Source organism: Trachinotus anak, unplaced genomic scaffold (assembly GCF_046630095.1).
Source record: "Trachinotus anak isolate AG129_WGS33_773 ecotype Australia unplaced genomic scaffold, CSIRO_AGI_Tana_v1 ptg000016l, whole genome shotgun sequence".
Lineage (NCBI taxonomy): Eukaryota > Metazoa > Chordata > Actinopteri > Carangiformes > Carangidae > Trachinotus > Trachinotus anak.
This window is the reverse complement of record NW_027273867.1, coordinates 18,997,251-19,018,560: the sequence shown is the minus strand read 5'-3', so window position 1 is coordinate 19,018,560 and position 21,310 is coordinate 18,997,251. Positions and strand designations below refer to the sequence as shown.

The 21,310-nt window shown below is 40.8% G+C and overlaps 1 protein-coding gene across 3 annotated transcripts in view; it reads left to right on the top strand.

The window, feature by feature from the left end:
- angpt1 (angiopoietin 1) overlaps positions 1-21,310 on the top strand; it is a 78,334-nt gene that overhangs the window by 19,304 nt on the left and 37,720 nt on the right. Inside the window, exon 1 of one of the 3 annotated variants that reach the window (XM_071499999.1) lies at positions 7,216-8,154. The exons of 1 other annotated variant lie outside the window; for it this stretch is intronic. In XM_071499999.1, the coding sequence (XP_071356100.1) occupies positions 7,729-8,154 (426 nt within the window). In that variant the 5' untranslated portion in view covers positions 7,216-7,728. Of the gene's footprint in view, positions 1-7,215; positions 8,155-15,623; positions 15,799-21,310 lie in introns of those variants that run through there. One more of the 3 variants, XM_071500000.1, reaches the window with a different exon arrangement.

Genomic DNA, 21,310 nt, shown 5'->3' with positions numbered 1-21,310 from the left:
TTCCTTCTTTTTGTTAAGGAAGACTGTCACACCTTGTCATGCAGAGATGCAGAATTAGTGGAATTAGTTGCTTTGTATTGGGGTTTCCAGTCTTTCTCAAGGTCTGTTTCCAGCGGAGATGCACGATAAGGCGCAATGATGATTAAAGTCATATTTCAAGGCAACCCCCCCGAACACCTCTGTGTTTGTGTACCAAAACACCAATCATCAAAACACTGTATCACGTGTGTGAAATGGAGTAACAAATGGAGTAAAAATGCTATTTTGAATGAGAGAGTGGGCAACAAAGAGAGATGCAAGGGAAGTTTTTAAGATTGTGGCTCTGCACTCAACACTGGTTTACCCTTTGCTCTCCTTTTTCTGATGTTGTGGGTTTTTTTTTTTTTGGTTTTTTTTTTAGAATAATTTCATCATCCAGACTGTGATTTAGATGGTCCTGACCCCTGACTCCAGTTGTAACAGTAGAAGACCTTTAAAATAATCTTAATCTTAAATGTCTGGATCAGAGGATTTGGATTAGAAGGCAAATTTTAAAATCATTAAAGATTGAACATAAAGACACACACACACACACACACACACACACACAGCTACAATAGCCTCAGAAGGACTTGGTCCAACTTGTTTTGATCAGGTCCGTGACACCCTTATCCTAACTGCCATTGCCTCAACAGTCATAAAATATATTGTAGATTTATGTTTCTACTGTCCCAGACTTGATTCTTATGCTTTCTAATGTGTGGACGGGCTTGGTTTGTGCACGTGAATAGCAAACCACAGTCTTTCTCTTAAGTTGCATGAATCTGATCTCCCTAGGTTGTCATTCTGAGATATTGATCAATGAAAGAAACCTCTGGTGCTTTGATTTCGAGGGTTTAGTGAGCAACAATGTATGTGTATGCATTGTTTTTGTAAGTCTGTGTGTCCTTTGACTGTATGCTATTTTTGCATGTCTCAGTGCTTTTGTGTCCTGCTGCAGACCCTACATTGTTCAGTGTTCACTCAGCTCCCTAGATTAGTGGAAGAACAGAGAGTAGCATACCCAGAGTACCACTGCAGATACCCAGAGTCTAGCCAGACCCTCCTCTGACCTTTGCAACAACCAAGCACTGCAGCAGCAAAGGTCAGTCTTTATTTTCACATGGGGTTGGTCAACCTTATGATTGCGAATTGAAAACATAGCTCAAGTGACATCATCTGAACTTGATTGTGTCAAGTTTGGGCTGTATGTTCAGAAAATTATAGCTTTGTACACAATAGAGACACAAACTAAACTAAAATACACAATGGATGGCAATGTGTATTTTGGACTTTGTATTGTCAAGTGACTTGTATTTTGGACTTTGGACGAATGAGGGTGAGAAGTTGGAAAAGGGCTCATCAGATGGGACCAGTAACATGCAGTACACAATAGTATACAGAACGTCTTAAGAAATACACACAACAACTCGAACTTGAAATTGATTTTGCTATAATGATAAATTGGTGAAGCACAGAGGGAAAACAGATATGGGGTCTAAACCACAAATGCTTTTGTAAATGGACCCAAAACACTCATTTTTCTTTTTCTATTGTTTGCTGATGTTTCGTCATTTATTGTTTTGTAGCGCTTCCATCGTGCCGTACCCTCAACTGTTGGACCAAAAGGAGAGTGGTTACCTTGACCGTGGATGCCCCCTTTTTCACAAGTTGTTGTTCCTTTTCTGTTAAGAGAAAGAAGTGAGTGTGAGAAAAATGCCCCTCGGGTTAAGAACTGAAATAAAAGATTTAACATCATAATGACAGACAGAAACCTCCTTCGTTTCCGTTCACCTCGCTCTGAACTTTGCCTCGTGCGTCGAGGATTGGAGGGATTGAGGTGGGACAGGGATTGGGCATGGCTGCTTTGACAGCAGATGGAGGCCATGCCTGTGGTGAGCAAAGACTGGGAGCCCGGGGGGAGAAACGAAGAATGACAGCCACCTTGTGCTAATGGCTCCGCGGTGTCACTCTTCCAGCGGTCTCACCCTGATGACATCATTGCTCCAGGCAGGCACGTGTCACAATGGGTTGTTTTGGAAATCCATCAAATCATCTGCTTCTGCAACAGAAATTAGTCTGACCCAGCATTGATGACAATGAAACACATAATATCTCAAACACTGCATTTATTTCAGAAGCCTCAAAGACTCTTGTAAATATCTGGATGAAAAAACTACTTGGGAAACAGTCTTTTGTAATTCAGTATGCAATATTTTTTTTCATACATTGGGAGAATAACAAGACTAAATGTCTACAGCCTTGCTATCGCAGCTGTACTTGCGCTAAATACGAATGTCAACTTGCTAATATTGCCACAATGCCAATGCTAACATGCTAATGTTTAGCAGATGTAAGGTTTGCCATCTTGGTTTAGCACAAAATTAGCTAATTGGTACTAAACACAAAGTACAACTGAGGCTGAATTGAGTTTAGCCACAGTACTGGACAAAATAAGATTTTGATTCATTGGTGGCCCTGGAGGAAAGGTCGGGTAATCCTATCCGTCCAGTAAGTGTTGACATTTCACAGCAAAAGTGAAAACTTTGACCCACTGGTTGCACTACAGGAAAAGTCAGAGGATCACCAAAGTCCTCTGGGCACCAGGAATATCTGCAGTAAATTTCTTGGTAATCCATCCAGTGGTTCTTGTGATATTATATAAGTGGTGGACTGACTAAAGAACTGAGCAACCAACAGCCCAACAGGCCGACATTGCCATCCCTAAAGCCATGGTAAAAAAAAACACCACACGAAAGAATCCTATTTCACTAAGATATTCTTTTTTCTTCATTGGGGACTGGTTTGAGGAATTAAGGATTTAACTTTTAATTCCATTCACCAGAGAGAGTAGCAAAGCGAAACTTGTGTTCTTTCTGGGCCTCTGCTTAACTCTATACCCAGCTGAGTACCTACTTTTCCTCTTAATCCTTTTATGTTTGTCTCTATGGGGGAAACCGTGGGGAGGTTGAACCTCGGTATTATTTTCCAAAAGGATTTCTGTAAGCAGACTTAAAAACTTGAGGGTATGACTCTGTAGGCTTACTGCAAAGTTGTTGAAGCGGCTTCAGAGAGTAAGCCACCGGTGTAACTCTTAACTCCTTACACATGCACCTCAGAACATCCACTCAGAATCCTTCACAAAACCCAAATCCACTCAAAGCACACACAAGTGTATGATTCCTTCACTGTCACCTCTGAACCGCTGTGTGTGAAAAGTGAAGTCATCACTCAGCCAAATGCTAACGAGGCTATTGTGCTTGAGATTAACATCCCCTCAGACCGGACTGTGGATCTTTCAGATGGAGCTCAGAATATGACAGGTCCACCCCGAAACTCAAAACAGGAGAATAATACACCAGAGTGACCTGTATTAGCTCTTTCAAATAAGTCTCTCTGCTGGTGTGGATGCTGGCAGTGGTTCAGCATTACCATGACACTGTGTTTGAGCGTGTGTGTGTGTGTGTGTCTAATCACCATCACCATGACAAACAATGAATCTTAAGGGCGAAAGAAACGGTGCCATCACAGTTCTGGCTGGGTTATGCAACCATCTAATCAAATTCAAATTTTCCTGGTTGAAAGAAAGTGGTAAACACAGAGAGTGCCGAAGCTATTCAAGCACGTCTGAATGAGTTGCTGAGGTTTGTCTTTGGAGTCAAACGGAACGCGTTTGCCTTTCACATCCAGTGACAACTGCATTTATTAACTCGCTTTGTTTTTTGTTGTCTGAGCTGGAATAAAAGATCAAAGAGCTAAATGCATTAATGGTTAAGTGTAAAAACATTTTTGAGATTTCAAACACTGAATAATGAATATTCTTCTTTATCAAAAAAAAAAAAAAAAAAAATCAAGAGTATAGGTTTGCTTTCAGAATTCAAGGAGACAATTAAATCAGGGGTCTTTCAACCAAACAATAAGACAGCCATATATATTATGAATAAATTGGTTGTCATGCTCTCTAAAGGTAGAACCAATAGTTGATTCATTGATCAACTGTCAGAAAATTTATCAGCAACTATTTTAATTATCAACTCATTGTTTGAATTTTTAAAGTAAAATTGGCAAACATTTGCTTTCTCCTGACTCTCTCACATGAGGATTCTGTTGGCTGAACAAAACAATACGTTTGAACGTTTCCCCTTGAGTTCCGGGATATTTGGTCATTAAAATTATCATGCTCTCCATAATAATGGAATTTCAAATCCCATATAAATTTCTACTTAAAATCACATCTACATTCACTGATAAAACCCAACGATAAATAATGTCGCATTTGCAACTTCACTAACAAGAACAATGTCTCGTCAATGAAAATAAAGATTAAATTATTTCTTTCCAAGAAAAACATGCAATATTTTTCTTCAGCTCTGAGTCATGTCTGCAAATCTTCTGCTGTGCACGGCCTAACAAGCTCCACTCATCAGGCCAAATGCTGGTCAAAAAAATCTTCTTTACAAACTTTTTAAATTACGCTATATTCTTTATTTAGCATATGAGCAGCCCTTAGAACTGAAGGGATGACACTGGTCACAGCAGGAAGGACTGAAAAAGCTGTAAAAACTGAGATCCTCCATGTTCCCACATCATACAGTGAATTTTACATTACATGCGGAAGGCATTGTCAGTCAGATTGATGTCGAGTTATACAAAATGTCCTCCCAAACTTTTCACAAGCAAAACATAAGCCAGATTCCCATGAAGCCCCGCTGCCTTGAGGCCTCTCACAACTGACGTGACCCACTCTGAGCTTGACTGTCACCAGCAAAACGATTATTGCATTTTACTAAAGTGGGTGTGTATTGGATATGTATGTGTGACAGACAGCACAGAGCAGCACAGCCCCCCTCCCCCAAGGGGTGAATAAATGATCGTACTCTTGTAGCTTTGGAAATTAGTTTACATTCCAGTGAGAATTCAGATCTGATATTAGAGCTTGTGTTCCCCCACGAGTTCTGCTGCTTGTTCCAATGCTGGCTGAAATACAGCAAAATATGAGAGTGTTGATTATTTGGATGTTGCAAAACGGGGGTTTAATCACATATCAGTGGAAAGCATATGTACACAATTTGGTAACACACACTAACCGTATTGTGCCCGGCACAGCAAAAGAAGCAGATACAGTAATACTGCGGTTAACAGTGATAGTGGCAGATTTACGACTCGAGATCCATGTTGTTTTCGGACTCTCAGTTCACACTGAGGTCGCCGATGACTGCAGCGACAACTGTAACAGGCAGATTTTGTCAGTCGAAGCTAGCTAGCAATAATTAGCGTTGGTTTGAAAACCTTTTAATGTGTCCAGCTAACTCATTGTAAACATAGCACCTCCCTGTCTGATTTCTCTTCAACTTCTACGTAACTGTTTTTCTCGTGTAGCTGTTCATAGAAGTGATGTGCAGTTTTAATTTTGCACACTCAAGGTTGCCCAGAGGTAGCAATTATCTCCAACTTAGTTTCCCTTGGACACACTAACTGGCGCCCAGATTTCAGGACACTAAAGACAAGCCCTCCAGCAGATATTTGCACATGCTTTGTGTCTTGGCCAGTCTGGGTTATTCAAGGGATTTGTTATCTTGGGTCTCTTTCTCGCATTCTCCCTCACAGGGCCCAACTTTTTGTAGCCTTCTGCTATCACTGAATATACACTCCCTCTATCAAACATACACACACATGCAGGATCACGGAGACATTTATCCAGCATAAATATATATATATATATATATATATATATATATATATATATATATATATATAAGCATGAGCAGGCAGATGGAGGCAGTAAATGCATGCGCACATATACATCACACACAAATAAAAGTACAAACATGCATGTGCACTGTCGCACGGAGTTGGATGTTTTGGACTGAAGAGGAATGTTGAAGTCCGGCCAGAATTCAGGCAGCTGTCTCTCCCTGAATCAGAGATTTTAATAGACTGTCCATAACAAGGACTTGACCTTTGACCCTGGGCCTTTCAGCGCTGTGTTTCCTCACTCTGCTCCTTCCTCTGGCCTGATGATGAAGAGACATTCCATCTTCCAGTGCTCATTCTTGGATTTCACTTTTGTTTTCTCGAAAACATAACAGCCGAGGGTGAGTATGATACAGACGTACTGTATATAAAATGAATGGAGATAGCGACAGTGCATGTAATGTAGATGTAGTGGTTGGATGAAAGACGGAAAATAAATCTTGCAGGCAGAGTTTTTTGGAGTCACACACTCAAACTGGTTCTGCTATTTCTGGGCTACATGGATGGAAAATAACTATTAATGTCATTCAGTCTCAGCCAATACTAAAGTTAAAAGGCTCAGAACAAGAAACACTGGTAACGCTAAAAACAACTTAATACAAGCCCCTGAGTTCAGTTTGAAATGACGTGTTTAGACTTCAATAAACATTTAGTGTCTGTTTCATACATTGCTGTCACTTCTCCTTCACTGACAAAAAAAAAATCTAAATCTTACCTTTTCTTCAAACTGTTCTTCTCTTATGGATTACGTCATTATACGTGACGTATTTACATGCACACATATTAAGCCTTGTCTTACAAATTTTTTTTAGTACCTGCAAATCAAACGTACTGTAATCCAGCATAGGAATGGACAGACTCAACCTTTGACGATGCAGACTAGAGACGTAATGAATGTAAATACATTTAAAGCCTTTAATATAATAAATGCCAGTCTTAAATGATCTCAAATACCGGGGTTGATATGCTGAAAATGTTAGGATTAATACTTTTTGTTGCTTGGAAAGCTGTCAAAAAGAAAATGAAGAAAAGGAGATTGCCTCTAAAAGATCTCACTTCCCAAAATGATGGGTCTCTATTGTCAGAGACAGAGACAAAAAGAGGCTGAGAATTAAACTGTAAAATCACCTAAAAATATATCTCCCTCATGCTTACATCTAATAAAGCACCTGTCATTGTATAGTGTGAGAGGGAGCAGAGCAGTGTCTCCGGAGCAGATAAATTAAACGCATACGTTCAGACAAGTTTTCTGTCTCAGCAACACACAGGCAAGAAGGCAGGTCAACCACATGAGCCTGCAGTCAGAGAGCCTGTAAACCGATCCTCACAGTCTAAGCACATCCTCTGCGCTGGGGTCCCCTTTCTGCCAGGATCACACACACACATGCGCTCACACACACAAGCACACACATTCGTGCACATGCATTCCTCTGCAGGCTCTGCAAGGGGCAGGCGCAGAGCGTGCTGGAAGCTTGGAACTGCTCTTCAGAGTGAGCGTCTCTCTCACTCTCCCCAGTCGTGAAGTCAGAGAGCAGAGGAGGAAGGGAAGGCAGAGAGACCGAGGGAGGTCTGACGACACCACCCCAGCTTACCCCCGGCACCTATTTTAAATGCATAGACTGATAAATGCAAGCACACAGCCTGGTCACATCTGGCTTTGATTTTACAGGAGGAACATCAAGATTTAAAACCAAGCTGTCATTCTGCGAGAGATGTGTGCCAGGACAAAAACTTAAAGAAGCTTTGGAAACATAGCACGTGTAAGTGTCCATGGCAGAAGAGTCGACAGTAGCTTTCAATGTTGGAGGTCCAGTGTAAAGGATGGATGACACATGTTCCAGGCTAACGGTGTTCTTCACCGTTTTCTGATCCAGCTTCCAAGGGAGCATCCAGAGCCAGACGAAAAAGGAGCATCTAAAGACGTAAGAACTTTATTCACCTGCACCACTTTTTGAAATGATGCTGTGGTACAACTTTGGCCACCACTTGCTCTCGCTGGCGGCCCTTCTGGTGATTGTGAACTGTGGAGGAGGAGAGCAAAGGAGAGGGACGGATAGCAGCACCAGCAGCACAGGTGGCAGCAGCAGCAGTAGCAGTAGCAGCAGCAGCAGCAGCGGAGGAAGTGGTGGTGGTAGTAGTAGTAGTAACTACAGCAACAGGCGTTTTCATAAGATCCAGCATGGCCAGTGCACCTACACGTTCATCCTACCTGAGGGAGATGGAGCCGGAGGAGGCTCCTGCAGGGAGGCGAAAGCCGGTAGCCCGCAGTACAACGCCAACTCTCTCCAGAGGGACGCTCCGCCACCTGAGCCAGAGTTTCCCAGCCAGAAGATCCAGCAGCTCGAGCACATTATGGAGAATTATACCCAGTGGCTACAGAAGGTAAGGAGCGGCTCAGGTGGTATGAAGTCTCGTGCAAAAACTTTGATGACTTAGGTAAGGAGAATCGGTCGTTGGTTTGCTGTTTCCTAAGTGGAACATCGATATCGGAATTTTCCTGTTTTAATTAGATCCATGTTGAAAGAGGTGGTCACTGAATTGCCTCTGTAACATCCCTGCATTACACTGTATCCAGTTCTTTTGAAGTGGTTGCACTGTAGTACATAGTTTATTGAGATATTTATGTTTCTGTGGGTGTGTGGTCTCCGCAGAGCGTCTGTTTGTGGCTTCATAGATAACTTGTTTTGGTTTCTGGATGAGGCTCTCAGACCAACACCGAGCAGTGTTTGCTGTTTTCTCGTACTCAACGCGTCGTTTGCCAAAGTGTCTGTCAGTAGGAGAGTGTCTGTGCTTTAGGAGCTGAGCATTCTGTATCATGCTGTGTGACTGATTTTTCAAAATAAAATATCAGGGACATTTTCACGCATAACGACACAGACAAAAAAGAAAAAAACAAAAAACAAAAAAGAAAACTGTATAAACTCAAAAACACATGGAGTTCATTCTGACTAAATGGCTTTATCAGGCCGCGACAAAATATTCAGTTGATAATCTAGAAGCCAGCCATCATCACAATTTATATTAACTCTGCTATGTTGTTATGTAACTGTGTACATTAACTGAGCTGAACTTTTTGTTCTGGATGTCACACAGCTGTCTGATTTCCCTGCCTGTCTCCACAGACATGGAGCACATCGTGTCTCTGTCCCCGTCCACCAAATGAGGCTATTTTTTCCTACTTTCTCTCTTTGTTTTCCTGAGCAAATTACCCTTTGAGTAAATTCCACAGATGTCCAGTTGAGTTGCACGGAGCGTCGGTCATAGAGCAGAGGTAGTTACATGTCAGTCACCCCCTGTTCTCCAGTGGGCTGTCTCTTTAATGGCAGGAAGTCAGAAAGAGCCCCCAGAGACACCCGGAGAAGGAAAAGACAGAGAAAGAGAAAGCTCCCTTTATTTATTCAAGACAAGGATGTGTGAGTATAACCAAAAAAAAAAAAAAAAATCCAGCAAAATCCAGACTCACACAAAAGAAAAAAATCCATAACCTGTTTGATTTCTCAATAAACACAATCCTCATTATATCTGCACTGATATGATGTTATTTAATTATTACTGAATGGCAATGCAGTTTATTTATAGAGCCACGATGTTTACTATGTTCAAATATGGTCCTGCTGTAATGTTAATGAGTTGCGAATTGTGAGGCCATCGATGATATGGTTTGGCAGCCAACCTGCTTTTTTAAGCTTTGAGACTTAGTGTCTCCAAAGAGAGCAAGACGATCTCCCTGAAATGAATACATGAATCAAATAAACAAACTTCCAAATTCGGCAGAACCGGCTCTCCTGCTCCTTGACTTTCCACAATATTGTTGTTCTCAAATAAGATTAGCAGGTCCAATCTGTGATGAATTGCTTAAAGCTAATGGTTTATTTTCCGTCTACACTACAAGGTGGCGTAACACAAAGCAACTGCATGCACTGATAACACCTGATGGATTTGATGAATTACAGTGGAACTGGGGGAGGAGAATTAAATCAACCTGAACTTCATCAATGCCCTGAGTCTATTCATTAGCAATAAGTGTGTCCTCCTAAGTCTGTCTGGACCGCTCCGCTATGTGCCTGTTTTTCATTTACTCTCAGAAAGCCAATTTTTCACTCCTCAGGTTGGAGGAAATAGTCATTCCTCATCAATTAACCCAGGACTGGTCATGTTAGAGTGATGTTAAAATGAGACGTTGACTGAGTTTGTAATTAGGGAGGTGTAGCGTCGGAGGCTACCTCACCCTCCTCCGGCAAATTCAGGTTTTCTTCCTAAACCATACATTTGCAAATCCAAATGAAATACCGTTCGAGAGAGATCTTGAGATTACAGAACAGAATCTGTGTAACATCAGCTTATCATTGGCTTGTATATCACTGCCTTTATCTCAGTTAAGCTGAGGAATTTAGTGTACATGGTGTATATCACGGTTTTAAGACGTGCACTGCAAATTTTACCTAGGTGTGTGTGAATGCATTTTTGTATGGCAGCGATAAGAAAAATAAGACTTTCATTACATAGGGCGGAACAGTGATAGGCATTCACCTGATTTAAAAAGAAAAACACTTTTTATAAGTGCCTTTGTACTTTTTTCACAGTTTGGGTTCCAAATCTGAAAAACCTGTGTGTTTCTGTACGGCTTCCAAAAGCGATCCATGTGTCAGGAAAGGCCAGGGGGTGAAATAACACCATCTTTATCTTTGCTCAGCGGACCTCATCTGTCTGTGATAGTAGTGTGATACTATGAAAACACAACGGCAGCATTTGTAGACTGAAGGTTTGACTAATGAGACCTCTGCAAAAATGGGAGCACATTAAAACGTCTGCCATCACCACTAATACTATCATGCTTCTTTCCTGACACAGTGGGACCACAGGTATTTTTCATTTAGCAGGGGAAAATCCAAGATAATATTATATAATAAATTATAGGATCATATTTTAAAATGTGTGATGAATAGGATTCAGTTGAATTTACAAAAGATTTTAAAAGAGTAAAAGTGTAAAAACACATTGTAGGTAATCTCAAAGTGAAAAGGAAGATCAGCAAAAGAGAGAAATTGGCGCAGGCATTTCAGGGGACGCTTAAACACACAGTGGTAATTCAGGCTAATTACGCTGCATGGGGGGGACATCAGGATGCAGTTAACATTTTTCATTGGACAGAAGATTAAGTGTTCTGGCCAGTCTATCTATCTTAATCACGCCAGCATTTTTACTGCTTGTCTAAGAGAAAGCTTGCCCTGATGTTGCTCCAGCCAGCCCTGATGAAAGAGAAGGACGAAGGAGACCGTTCCAGATAGCACACCCTATGTCTGGGTGCCCGGTCCAGTGTTGGGGGTGGACAGTTAAAAGTGATGCAGCAAACAGCTGTTGGGGAAGCATTTCAAGTCTGAGATCTTTCCTTCCTCAACCCAGGGTAGAGTATATGGACCCTGATAACATTCCTGACCAGTCAAAGGTTGCTTGTGTTTGTCCAAGGATTACTTCCTTGGCCTGCCTGCAAGGCGCGGGACCTCAGACAAACTTTGGCTCTGATCTGAGAGAAAATGCAGCAGGAAACAAGCACTTCACACATAACAAAATAATTTCAAAAAACTGTATTTTTGCAGCACCTTTAAAAATGGTGCTCACACTGTGAGATAAATCAATAGTCTTAGATTGTACTGTGAGAGAGCTAAAAAAGATTTAAGTCTAAGATTAGAAAAATTGAGTAAAGATCAAGTAAGAATTAAAAATCAGCTTTTGGTATTAGACAGTTTTCAACACATTTTGGTCAGTTCCAAAAAAGCACTGAGTTTTGAGACAAAGCTTGTGTCACAGGTTGGTGTAGCATGTCATTGTTTTTAGTGCCAGTTAGCTGCGGGGCTTTTGGTGGGCTGCCTCTCTTATTGGAAATAGGAGAGAGGTGATGGGTTTTATTTGAAAAAGGAAATGTTGCACTGAATGAGACGTAAACGGAGCACACATCTCGCTGCATGTCCTGAGAACATCCTTTCTACTTTTCTAATATTTCAAGGACAATGAAAATTTGGCACAGACAGGAGTTCAGCATGCCAAATTTTGTTTCTGTTCTCGGGAGTGAAAGTAATAGATCCTCTTATTTTCCTCCTGGTGGAGACAGTAGAAAGCGGTTGAGAGCAGTGTTTTTTGAGAAGGACAGCCTGTGCCAAGCTAAGCTGTTGCACAAAGGGAGCGGGAAAAAACTTTCGTCAGCGTCTTACCCCTGTGAAATTCCCATCATTCTGCCTCTCGATGAACATTACTATGCTGCATACAGGGAGTTCATACGAGAAAGGGTGAATATGTTCCTCAACTTAATGCTATGAGAGGGCCACACAGCATGCCTGGGGATCCAAGGAGAAACCTATCTATTTTAGGGGTGACTTCCTCTATGAGAGTTTATTTTCACTGATAATGTGGGCCAAGACTAACAATCGGATGATGCAGAGAAACTAGGAGATGCTCTGAGGAATAAAACGCTCTTCCTTCCTGACCCCAAAACTTGTAAAAAGGAAACCATGGAAATTGCTTAAGGACGTTACAATAACAGCTTCCAGAAAAGTTGTAATTGTTGGTTGCACTTGCGCTATGACTGAAATCAAAAAAGGAAATAGAGCTTTCGGCATAGCGTGTCATGGGAATAGGGAAAAACATTACGGCCATACCACAGTATTTCCACACGGACGTGAAAATGGAGCCCAGCGTTGTTAATGATGGTGATTTTCAGGTAAAGGAACATTTAGTAGTTTTGTCACACTCAACATGGCAAGCCACTTTGTTTTGAGACCCCTTTGCTATATTTCAGTGCAGCTGGTGGCCCCAAACGTGCTAGAAGTTTTGATATTGGACAGACAGGTATGGTATGCTTCTATATGCCTCTATAAAGGTCAATGAATGAAGCAGTAAATTTCATGGTAATTTCGCTACTTGTCTTGAATCTGTCCAGTTTACCTTATAGCAGCTATAAAGAAGGCATATGGTTCCTTTTCCATCACTCATTTTAGTGGATCACTCTCTGGTGGGTACTTCATCTGGGATTTATTTTGTTTTAATTACAGGTTATACATTTGGCAAATTTATGACATCTCTGCTTAAAACATTGTTGCTAGCTTGTAGCTTGGCACCCATTGATGCATCTGTGGAATAAATTGAGAGTTTCCTCTGATAGATTTGTGTTTCCATATACTCAGTATATTCACTCCAGTAATGGTGCTAATTTTTCTTCATTTGGTCGCTGGAGGTATCATGAATGGCAGTGCTCTGCAGCGCGATACTCAGGTATGAAAGGCATCTGTTTAAACCTACACTTATTTTTTGTGCCACTTCAAGACATGAGACAGGCAATAAATCCAACAGGTGCAGAGCGACATTAGCATTCATTTAAAGTCTCTGGCTAACCTGTCCAGTCCAGTATTTTCTCCTTCTAACTCCACCAGCTCCAGAGGGAAATATCTGCCTCTTCAGTTACTAAATCCTCCACTATGTTCACCAGCTAGTTGCTAACTGTGTCTGTCTCGTTTGGTCATGGTTCATCAGAGCTCAGCCGCCTGCAGAGATTAAAACGACACTGATGGGAAGAGTGAGGTTTAAAACCAAGCTTTCCTATCAAACCAAAACAACAAGCTAAAAGACACTACAATGCTCAGTAGAGCAGAGGGAAACTGCAGAGTTGACTGATAATTATTTGTGAGCTTATCATTACAGGTGACCCCCTTTCACACCCACATGGTCATTTGATCCATTGCTAATATAAAAATATTGACAGTAGCAGCTTTAAGGAGTTCTGCAGTGTGCTATTAAGGTATGGAGCGCTATTCAGATACTTTATTCCACATTTAAATATTTTCTTATTAAATGTCTGAAACAAGAAGAAAGAATTAGTATAATAATATTATTTTGGGCAGGCAAATGGAAGCCATTAGTACTGAGTGTGTAAGTTATGGTCAGAAGAGTTGCCAAAAGCACAAGGTTCAAGGCTGTATCTTTGCCACTGCTAAGGTTGAGTGATTATGAGCCAAATATGAGATAGTAATAGCTTAGATAGAACAAAACATTAGACATTGTAGTCAATCTGAGTGTACAATTAGTGGGCAAGTAATGTGGTGTTATCACAGCCTGCAGCAAATCACGACTGTGTTTGAACTTACTTCAGTCGCAGAGCAGGCTGTTATCTTTGTTATATTTTTGTTTTATAATGACTCTTGATAAACAGAGCAGATGATAATATTACTCACTCGTATCTGTTGCTATTTATTTTCCTGCAGACTTCAGGTTCATTTAGGTTGTGAGCTGTAAATCAAGGTTTGATGAAGGTCAAGGGAAGTGAATCGGTGTGAAAAAAAACAAAACCACATTTGAGAATTTGAGCTGTTCGCAGTGAATACCGCAGGACGTCCACAGAGTGTGAATTTACAACAATGTTTCAGTACTGTCTTTTTTTTTCATTTTTTTTTTTTTCAGCTGCTTTACTTCCAGGAAAAGATAACACTGATAAACATTCATGTTTTGTTTTGCTGATTCTGGCAGCGAGCAGTAGAGTAAGAAATCAAAATAGACTCTAAGTTTAAATGCTCTCACTAAATGCTTCATTTTATGTTCTTCCAATTTTGAAGTTTACTGCAAATTCCTTTTTCAAGTGAATTGTTAATTCCACAGATATTTTTATTAAATCTTTGAGGCGTGGAGAAAAATTCCTGAAGCCTCCCCACATGCTGTCTCTGAGGCCGATTCTCCCCACAGCATCTCTTTGACTCCCCCCTACAGATGTTGCATTCTAAGTGGATGTCTTTGTCTGTCAGGGCTGGGGGAGCCTTCCAGAGGTTCCAGAGGACACAACCTTTTTTTGGCCTGCGGATTGAGCGCTGCTATGACTTCAGATCTAAGAAACAAAAGAATCACAATCAGATGCTTGACTCTAAGGAGAATGAGCTGCATAATCTGTCAGAACTGTGGATGACAGGAAGCAAGTAAACGTGAAAAGAGAGAAAGGAAGGAGATAAGGACAGAGTGCATGATACTGGGTGAAAGATAAACAGTTTCACTCCCTCACAGTGTGGGCTAGATAGATCTTCAAATGACTAATGGTTGGCTCCACTGTTTTTGTTTTGTTCCTGTGGCGCTGGGATAGGAGCCACTTGTTCTTAAAGCCTTCATCACATCCAGGAATTACCTCACTTATTTATTTAATCTTTTTGTCCCTTGGTGTGGGTGAAAGAGGGGAGTTGCTGGGTGAATACCGTGTCATGCATTAACTTACAATTTCAGACCCACACAACTTGATGGCAGACAGTGTGGAGCTATGCAGAGCGGCAGGCTGATGATAGTCTGGGCCTGTTTTCTGCGGGTGGTTTGGACACTTAGGCGTGTAAGGTCTCGGTTTATTCGTTAAGAGCTGTGGTCGGTGCGACACCTTCCTCGGCCTGCTCACAGACACACAAAAAGATACAGCCGCTCATGCACATATATACAGCCACAAATCTGCATATAGCCTGTGTTTTGAAAACAGAAACATGCTCGTAACCCTGTCAAGAGCAGTGTTTGCCTTGTCTGGGACCCGAGCCAGGCTTCTCACATTCCCCACAATACCAGGGCTGGAGTTGGCACAGAGACTGCAGGAGTGGGTTAGCCCCCTGACATTTCTGTTCTGTTTAAAAATAACCCTCAAAACATAGTACAGTACCGGTCAAAAGTCCTCATAAAATCAGTCACGTTGTTGAACTTTCACCACATTTCTTTTCCCTTTTTCTTCTGTAGCTTGTTGCACTTATGCTGACGCCTCAGTCAGTGATGTCAGAGCAGGTGATCATCTGATGGAAAACACCTGCTGGACGCCGTCTGTGGAGCACACTTTGATGGATATTTCATCCAAGGATCCTCCAATGCCACTTTTTCTCTCCTAATACTGATCTCTATACCTAAACTTGTGGTCTTGGCCAATACCAGTGATGTATTTTCTTTTTCACTTTAAAATGAAAAAAATCTTGCTTGAAAATGAGTACGTCATCGTGTGGAAACTGGGATCATTCTTCAGTGTGTACGGTAACATGAGGCTGTAGCTACATATCATATCTTTACGAGGCTTCTTTTTAGGCAGATTCAAGTGTGAAATTCAAAGCCCCCATTTGCAAATAATTTTGTTCACAGCGAGTTGCAGTGTAACAACAGAACCTGTGATAGATACAAATGCATAATGAAACAAATCAGGATTCAACTGAACAGGCAACACCAGAATAGTTTGAAAGAGGCCACAATCCCATATAGATCTACACATAGGGGCTATGTTAGTGTTTTAGATTATTTATAAAATCTCTCTTTTGCATTTTATTATACTGACAGTTATAAAAGAAATGTTATTTATTGTGGATTAGACAAAACTGACCAGTGCCCAATCTCAGGCCACTTTGGAGCAGCGAAACAAACTGTAAACACAATGTTGACACATCATCTAATTAGCAAATGTGCTGGCTTATTTACATATCAAGCAGACATTTAGCAACACGTATATTCACTTGGAGTGGTGTGTGAACTTAGCTTCAGATTTTTTAACACTGCTGCATTTACCTAAAAGCTAGAACCTGTTAAAGCAGTTAATGTTGCTACTGTTGTGTTTGGGTGTCATGCCTGTTCATGCCAGGGGCACACTGCACACTCTAAAAGACCAGTTAAACATGACTGGAGATCATGTAATCAGTTGTAATCTATGTGACCTTGACTACCACGCAAATCAGACAAACAAACAAAGAGCCACTCGAGTATGCATCTTCCAAGAAGTCATGGAAGCAATTCTCAGCTCAAACTACTTTTATGTGAGTAAATAATCAAAGGTGGCTGTTAAATGTGACTTTCGGTTTTGTCTGCCGTTTAAAGGATAAAAAAACATGTCCTAAGTGCAGGTATTTCTTCCAAGAGTAAGAGCGTATCACAGTAACAGGCAGATTAGCCCTAAAATGTGCTGCTGTACGGCGACCTAACAGGAACTGCCCCATAAATCTGTCATTGATCAACCAGATGGACGTGCTTTTTGCTCTGGGTTTGCAACTAAAACACAAATGGTTACAAATGGTTCTTGATGTTTATTTAAATTGACATGTTTGCAGCAGTCCTGAGATGGAGAGGTTAATCCTCCAGAGACCCATGTGTGTATATTTCTGTGTGAGCGTACAGATGAATCTGTGTTGCACTAATGTCCAATGCCTCATATGTGTTCGTGCGTGACATTGTTTGACGCGCACATGAGTCTGTGTTTGCCTGTGTTTGGATGAAACGACCTTCAGCTTAACTGATGGCCTGGAGGATCAAATGCGAGGTTCCTTCTCTGGACCCGTACAGTCACGAGTTGAAGCTCAGACAGAAAAGTGCTTGTCACAGTTTGTCAAACAGCACTTCCATCCTGAGCGTAGATGAATACATCCTAGTGATGCATGATGTCTATCCTGTCTTCTTCTTCAAACTGGGAAATCCTTCCTGAACAAAAGTGTGCAGATGTGGCAGCACTTGTCTGCTGTTTACAATGATGCACTTACATCAATGTCAAGGCATTTTTATTTGAATTAGGAACAGGGAATCCCTGTCTTCGGCTACGTTGTCATCTAATAGTGAGTCTACCTGCCCTATGGCTTAGTGTGGCCAGCTGGCATTATTGCTTTAACTAAGGAAGCTTTTAGATAGTTGGCATTTCAAGCAACTTTCCTGTATAATAATATACAGGTCGTCTTTCTGTTTGATTTGTTTTCGTCAGATTAGATAACTTTATTTAACTTTACTGACAAAACAATGTCACCTTTATGCCTTTCTATCATATCAGATGATCTTCATCAGCAGATGGAGTTTCCTAAGTTGTCATGAAAGTGTAGATTTCCATTTTTTATGAGTCATGTTGGCTCAGAAGTTGAGTTTTAAAGTTCATTGTCAATCTTGGAAATAGCAGTTGACAAAAAAAAAAAAAAAAAATCTCACCTCAAGGTCCATTTAGTACCCAGAACTGTCAGGTTGGCCAAGAATTACAGGATGGACTACAGGATGAGATTATAAGGTTGTTTGCATATGGCGTAGATGTGGCAAGACTAGTGATCCAAGCTCATGAGTATGGTTGATGGTTTAAGAGTGGATGAAGGAATTACACATACGGTACACTGTGTGTCTTCCAAGCTATTTTTAATCATCTTTCCCTTGGACTTATTTAGCATTTTTTCCCAAAAGAAATGATCCAAAATAAGTTTTTCCTGATTAACTGTGCTGACAGATTGCCATGTTTGTTTCAACTAATTATAGATTCATGACTCACAAGTATATTTATCCTGCAGCTTTTCTAGAAAGAGCTTTATCAGAGCAAGAAACACACAATGAAGACCCAGAAACATGAATGTTATCAGCATTTTCATCCATCATCAGCTGGTCAGAGAGCGGCAAATGTTTCTACTGTTGCAGCATGGCAGTGATACAATAGTGGCTACGGAGGAACTGCACATTATCTTTAACAGCAGCATCATTTTACCTCCTCTTCAACAGCCATGATGAGGTCAGGTCAGACCGAAGCGATTCCATGTGGAGATGTTAGTCGAGCTACTGCACCTCGTCTTCCTGCTCATCTCTCTTTTGTTTAGATTGAATATCGGTTCAGCATCACTTAAGAGAAATTCAGGCACACACGCAAACACACACACTCCGTACTGCCTTAAAGTACCACCATTAGTACTTAAAAGTTGCAACAGCGGGGGAGAAGAAAATGAGTCATGAGTAACATAATCTGGATGTGATGCGGTAGTGTCAGTCCATCTTTGGTGATTGAAGCAAAGGAAAGCAGAGATCGTAAGAGAGAAGTTGGGGAGGGGGCAAAGCAGAGGGAGATAGAGAGATATGGAGGGAGAGGCTGAAAGAGAAAGTGAGAAAAACTGTAAGGCTGTGGTTGTAACCCTGGACGACTACAGAGATAATTTGTAAACTAAGGAGTCCTTGCTTAATGTGATATGTGGGATGTTAGGGTGAAAGATAAACACGAACATGACGTTGAAGGAAACAACCTCTGTCATTAAATGCCCATTCATTTTAATTAGAAGAGGCACTCGGCCTGATAGATAAAGGTGCTGGCGCTCAAACTAGAACACTGCATTATTTTTTCCCTGAAGTTTTGCCTGGCCAGGAGGTTTAACATACAACAGTGTGCATAGTAATATCTCTCTCATGGCTGTGCGTAAAGCAAAACATGTCGTTTTGCATCTATTTCCACAGCTTTTTGGCAGAGGGATCCCCCACTGTGAGGGTACGCTGGAACCCTATCTCAAATATTTGAATGTAAACGCCTCCTCTGTGGGATGGTGGGTTTGTGGACTCTCTGTGTGCTTTGGTAAAAGGGGCACACTGACACGGCGTGTAGGACTGACACAAAAAAAAAAAAGCCATCATCACACACACACATTCCTGTCTGGATGTGTCCCTGAGGAAAGAGTCTAATGCTGCACAATATCTGCAGAGCGCCCCTCTGCTGTTACTCACTGTTTAAGACCTCTGGATGAATGACCAGGTCTGAGTTTGTTTGGTTGTTTGGTTTTCGTTACGCATTCCCATGTCTTGGGTGAATGCAAGTACTTCCTCTCCCATACGTCCAGATACGCATAATTAATTGGGGTAATTTTGGGGGCCATTTTGACATTAGAGAGCAGGACTGAAACTGGAGGATTTGTGAAAATATACATTTATGCGTAAGCTCCACTTCACTGTATTTGTTTTCATTTAACATGGAAAGAAACCATGTGACATATCTGATAGTGATCATTGCTTTGGCTTGAGCTATGAGAGACATGAAAGAAATATATAACTAGGTACAGTGTTTGAGCCAAGATTGTCTGGGCAGGGGTCAAATGGGCCCTTTAGTACTTTAATGGGGCATCACTGCTCTATCCAAGGGATGCAATAAAAACGTATGGCGGCTACAAAATGATATTAAAATAATATAAGAATTGTCAGATTTTACTTACATATATCTAATATATATCTTTTCAAATACACTGAAGAAAGGAGAATTTTGATAAATTAAGTACCCCCCTTTATCAGGACTTAGCTGTACTGTGATTAGCATTTATCAGTATTTTTCTTGAACCCAACCTCATCTGTATCTAGAGAACAAAATTTACTGTTGCTTACATTTAGTAATAATACTACATTATATCACATTACTTTTAATATTCTAAGCATGACACTCAAAAGTGGCATTTGATGACTTCTATGTATTTTTTTTTCTTATAAGTTTACCACTGACAATTTAAAGTCAAAATATCAGCTTTCATCCAAACTGATCCTGTTGACAGCTCAGTCTATGCTAGCTGCTAAGCTAATGTCACATTAGCCAAGATAATAGGAATAGTTTTGGTGTAACCGTGAAGGATTCTGACTATGGTTTACTGATTGTTAGCATTAGCCGTTGGTAAGTACCATCATGACTCAATAGTTTCATTTTTTTATTTGGCAAGCTCACAAAATATCTGTTGATACAGCAGATCTTAAAATGAGAAGGCTGCTAACAGCTCTGGTTTCATTGGCTGCAGGAGGTTGTGTGGAGGTTTGTTTGACAGGAGTCACTGTCGCAGTGGAGCGCTCTGGCTCAAACTCTTTATAATAGATTTTCATGCTTTTATTTATTTATTTATTGAATAACTTCTCTATAGAAACCGTTTCCCCACATGCGAACAGTGACTTGAGTTATATGTGCTACGGCTGCAATATAGTCACACAGGAGAGCCAAATCTTCCTTGTCTAGACCAACTCAGAGAATTCATTTCCGGAATGAATTTTTTTATCATAAAAACAAGCAACTGTCCACACCACTGTACCAATATCAACAGACTGAAAAGTAAACATTTCTGTTGGATGTGCTCACACCCGCTCAACAGTGCTAAAGAACTCAAGTTCAAGGAAAAATATTTTGTCCGTCTCGGTTTTTTAAATCTTATCTATTTATTTTTTTGATGCAGAGAGAAAGTTCATGCTTTTCATAACACGGTTGTCAAAAAATCAACTTGTATCCACCCCGTTGGCTTTTATCTTATATGTTACAGACAGGAGGACTTTCTCCGATTCATCTTCTACTGGGCCTCGTAGTTAATCATGTGAGGCATGTCTTGTAGACATAACACTGTCAGAGCTCTTGATTTAAAAAGTCCTTTCAAGCTGGAAGCTACATTCACATTGTGCGGTTTCTGGTAGTGATGGTGCATTGGTCTTCATGTGAGAGAAGACTAAAAGTACATCACAAGTGTGAAGTTTGTGTCTGGGGGGAAAAAGTGACGGTAATAACAGTAAAAGCAGATTACCATAACAATGTTTTAAAACGTCATTTATTTTCCCAAAGGGAACTAAAAACCACAACAGCACATGCAGTCTCTTCGTTTCAGATATTTGACCTCATAAATAATTTTTTATATTTCAAATTTGACTCAACTGAAGCCACATTTCTGCCAATTTATGATTCAAAAACAGGAATTAGCATCAAATTCTGAATAATTTACTCAGTCTTTCTCGGATGCAAACCTCTGTGGGTCTCTATTGTTGTAACTTG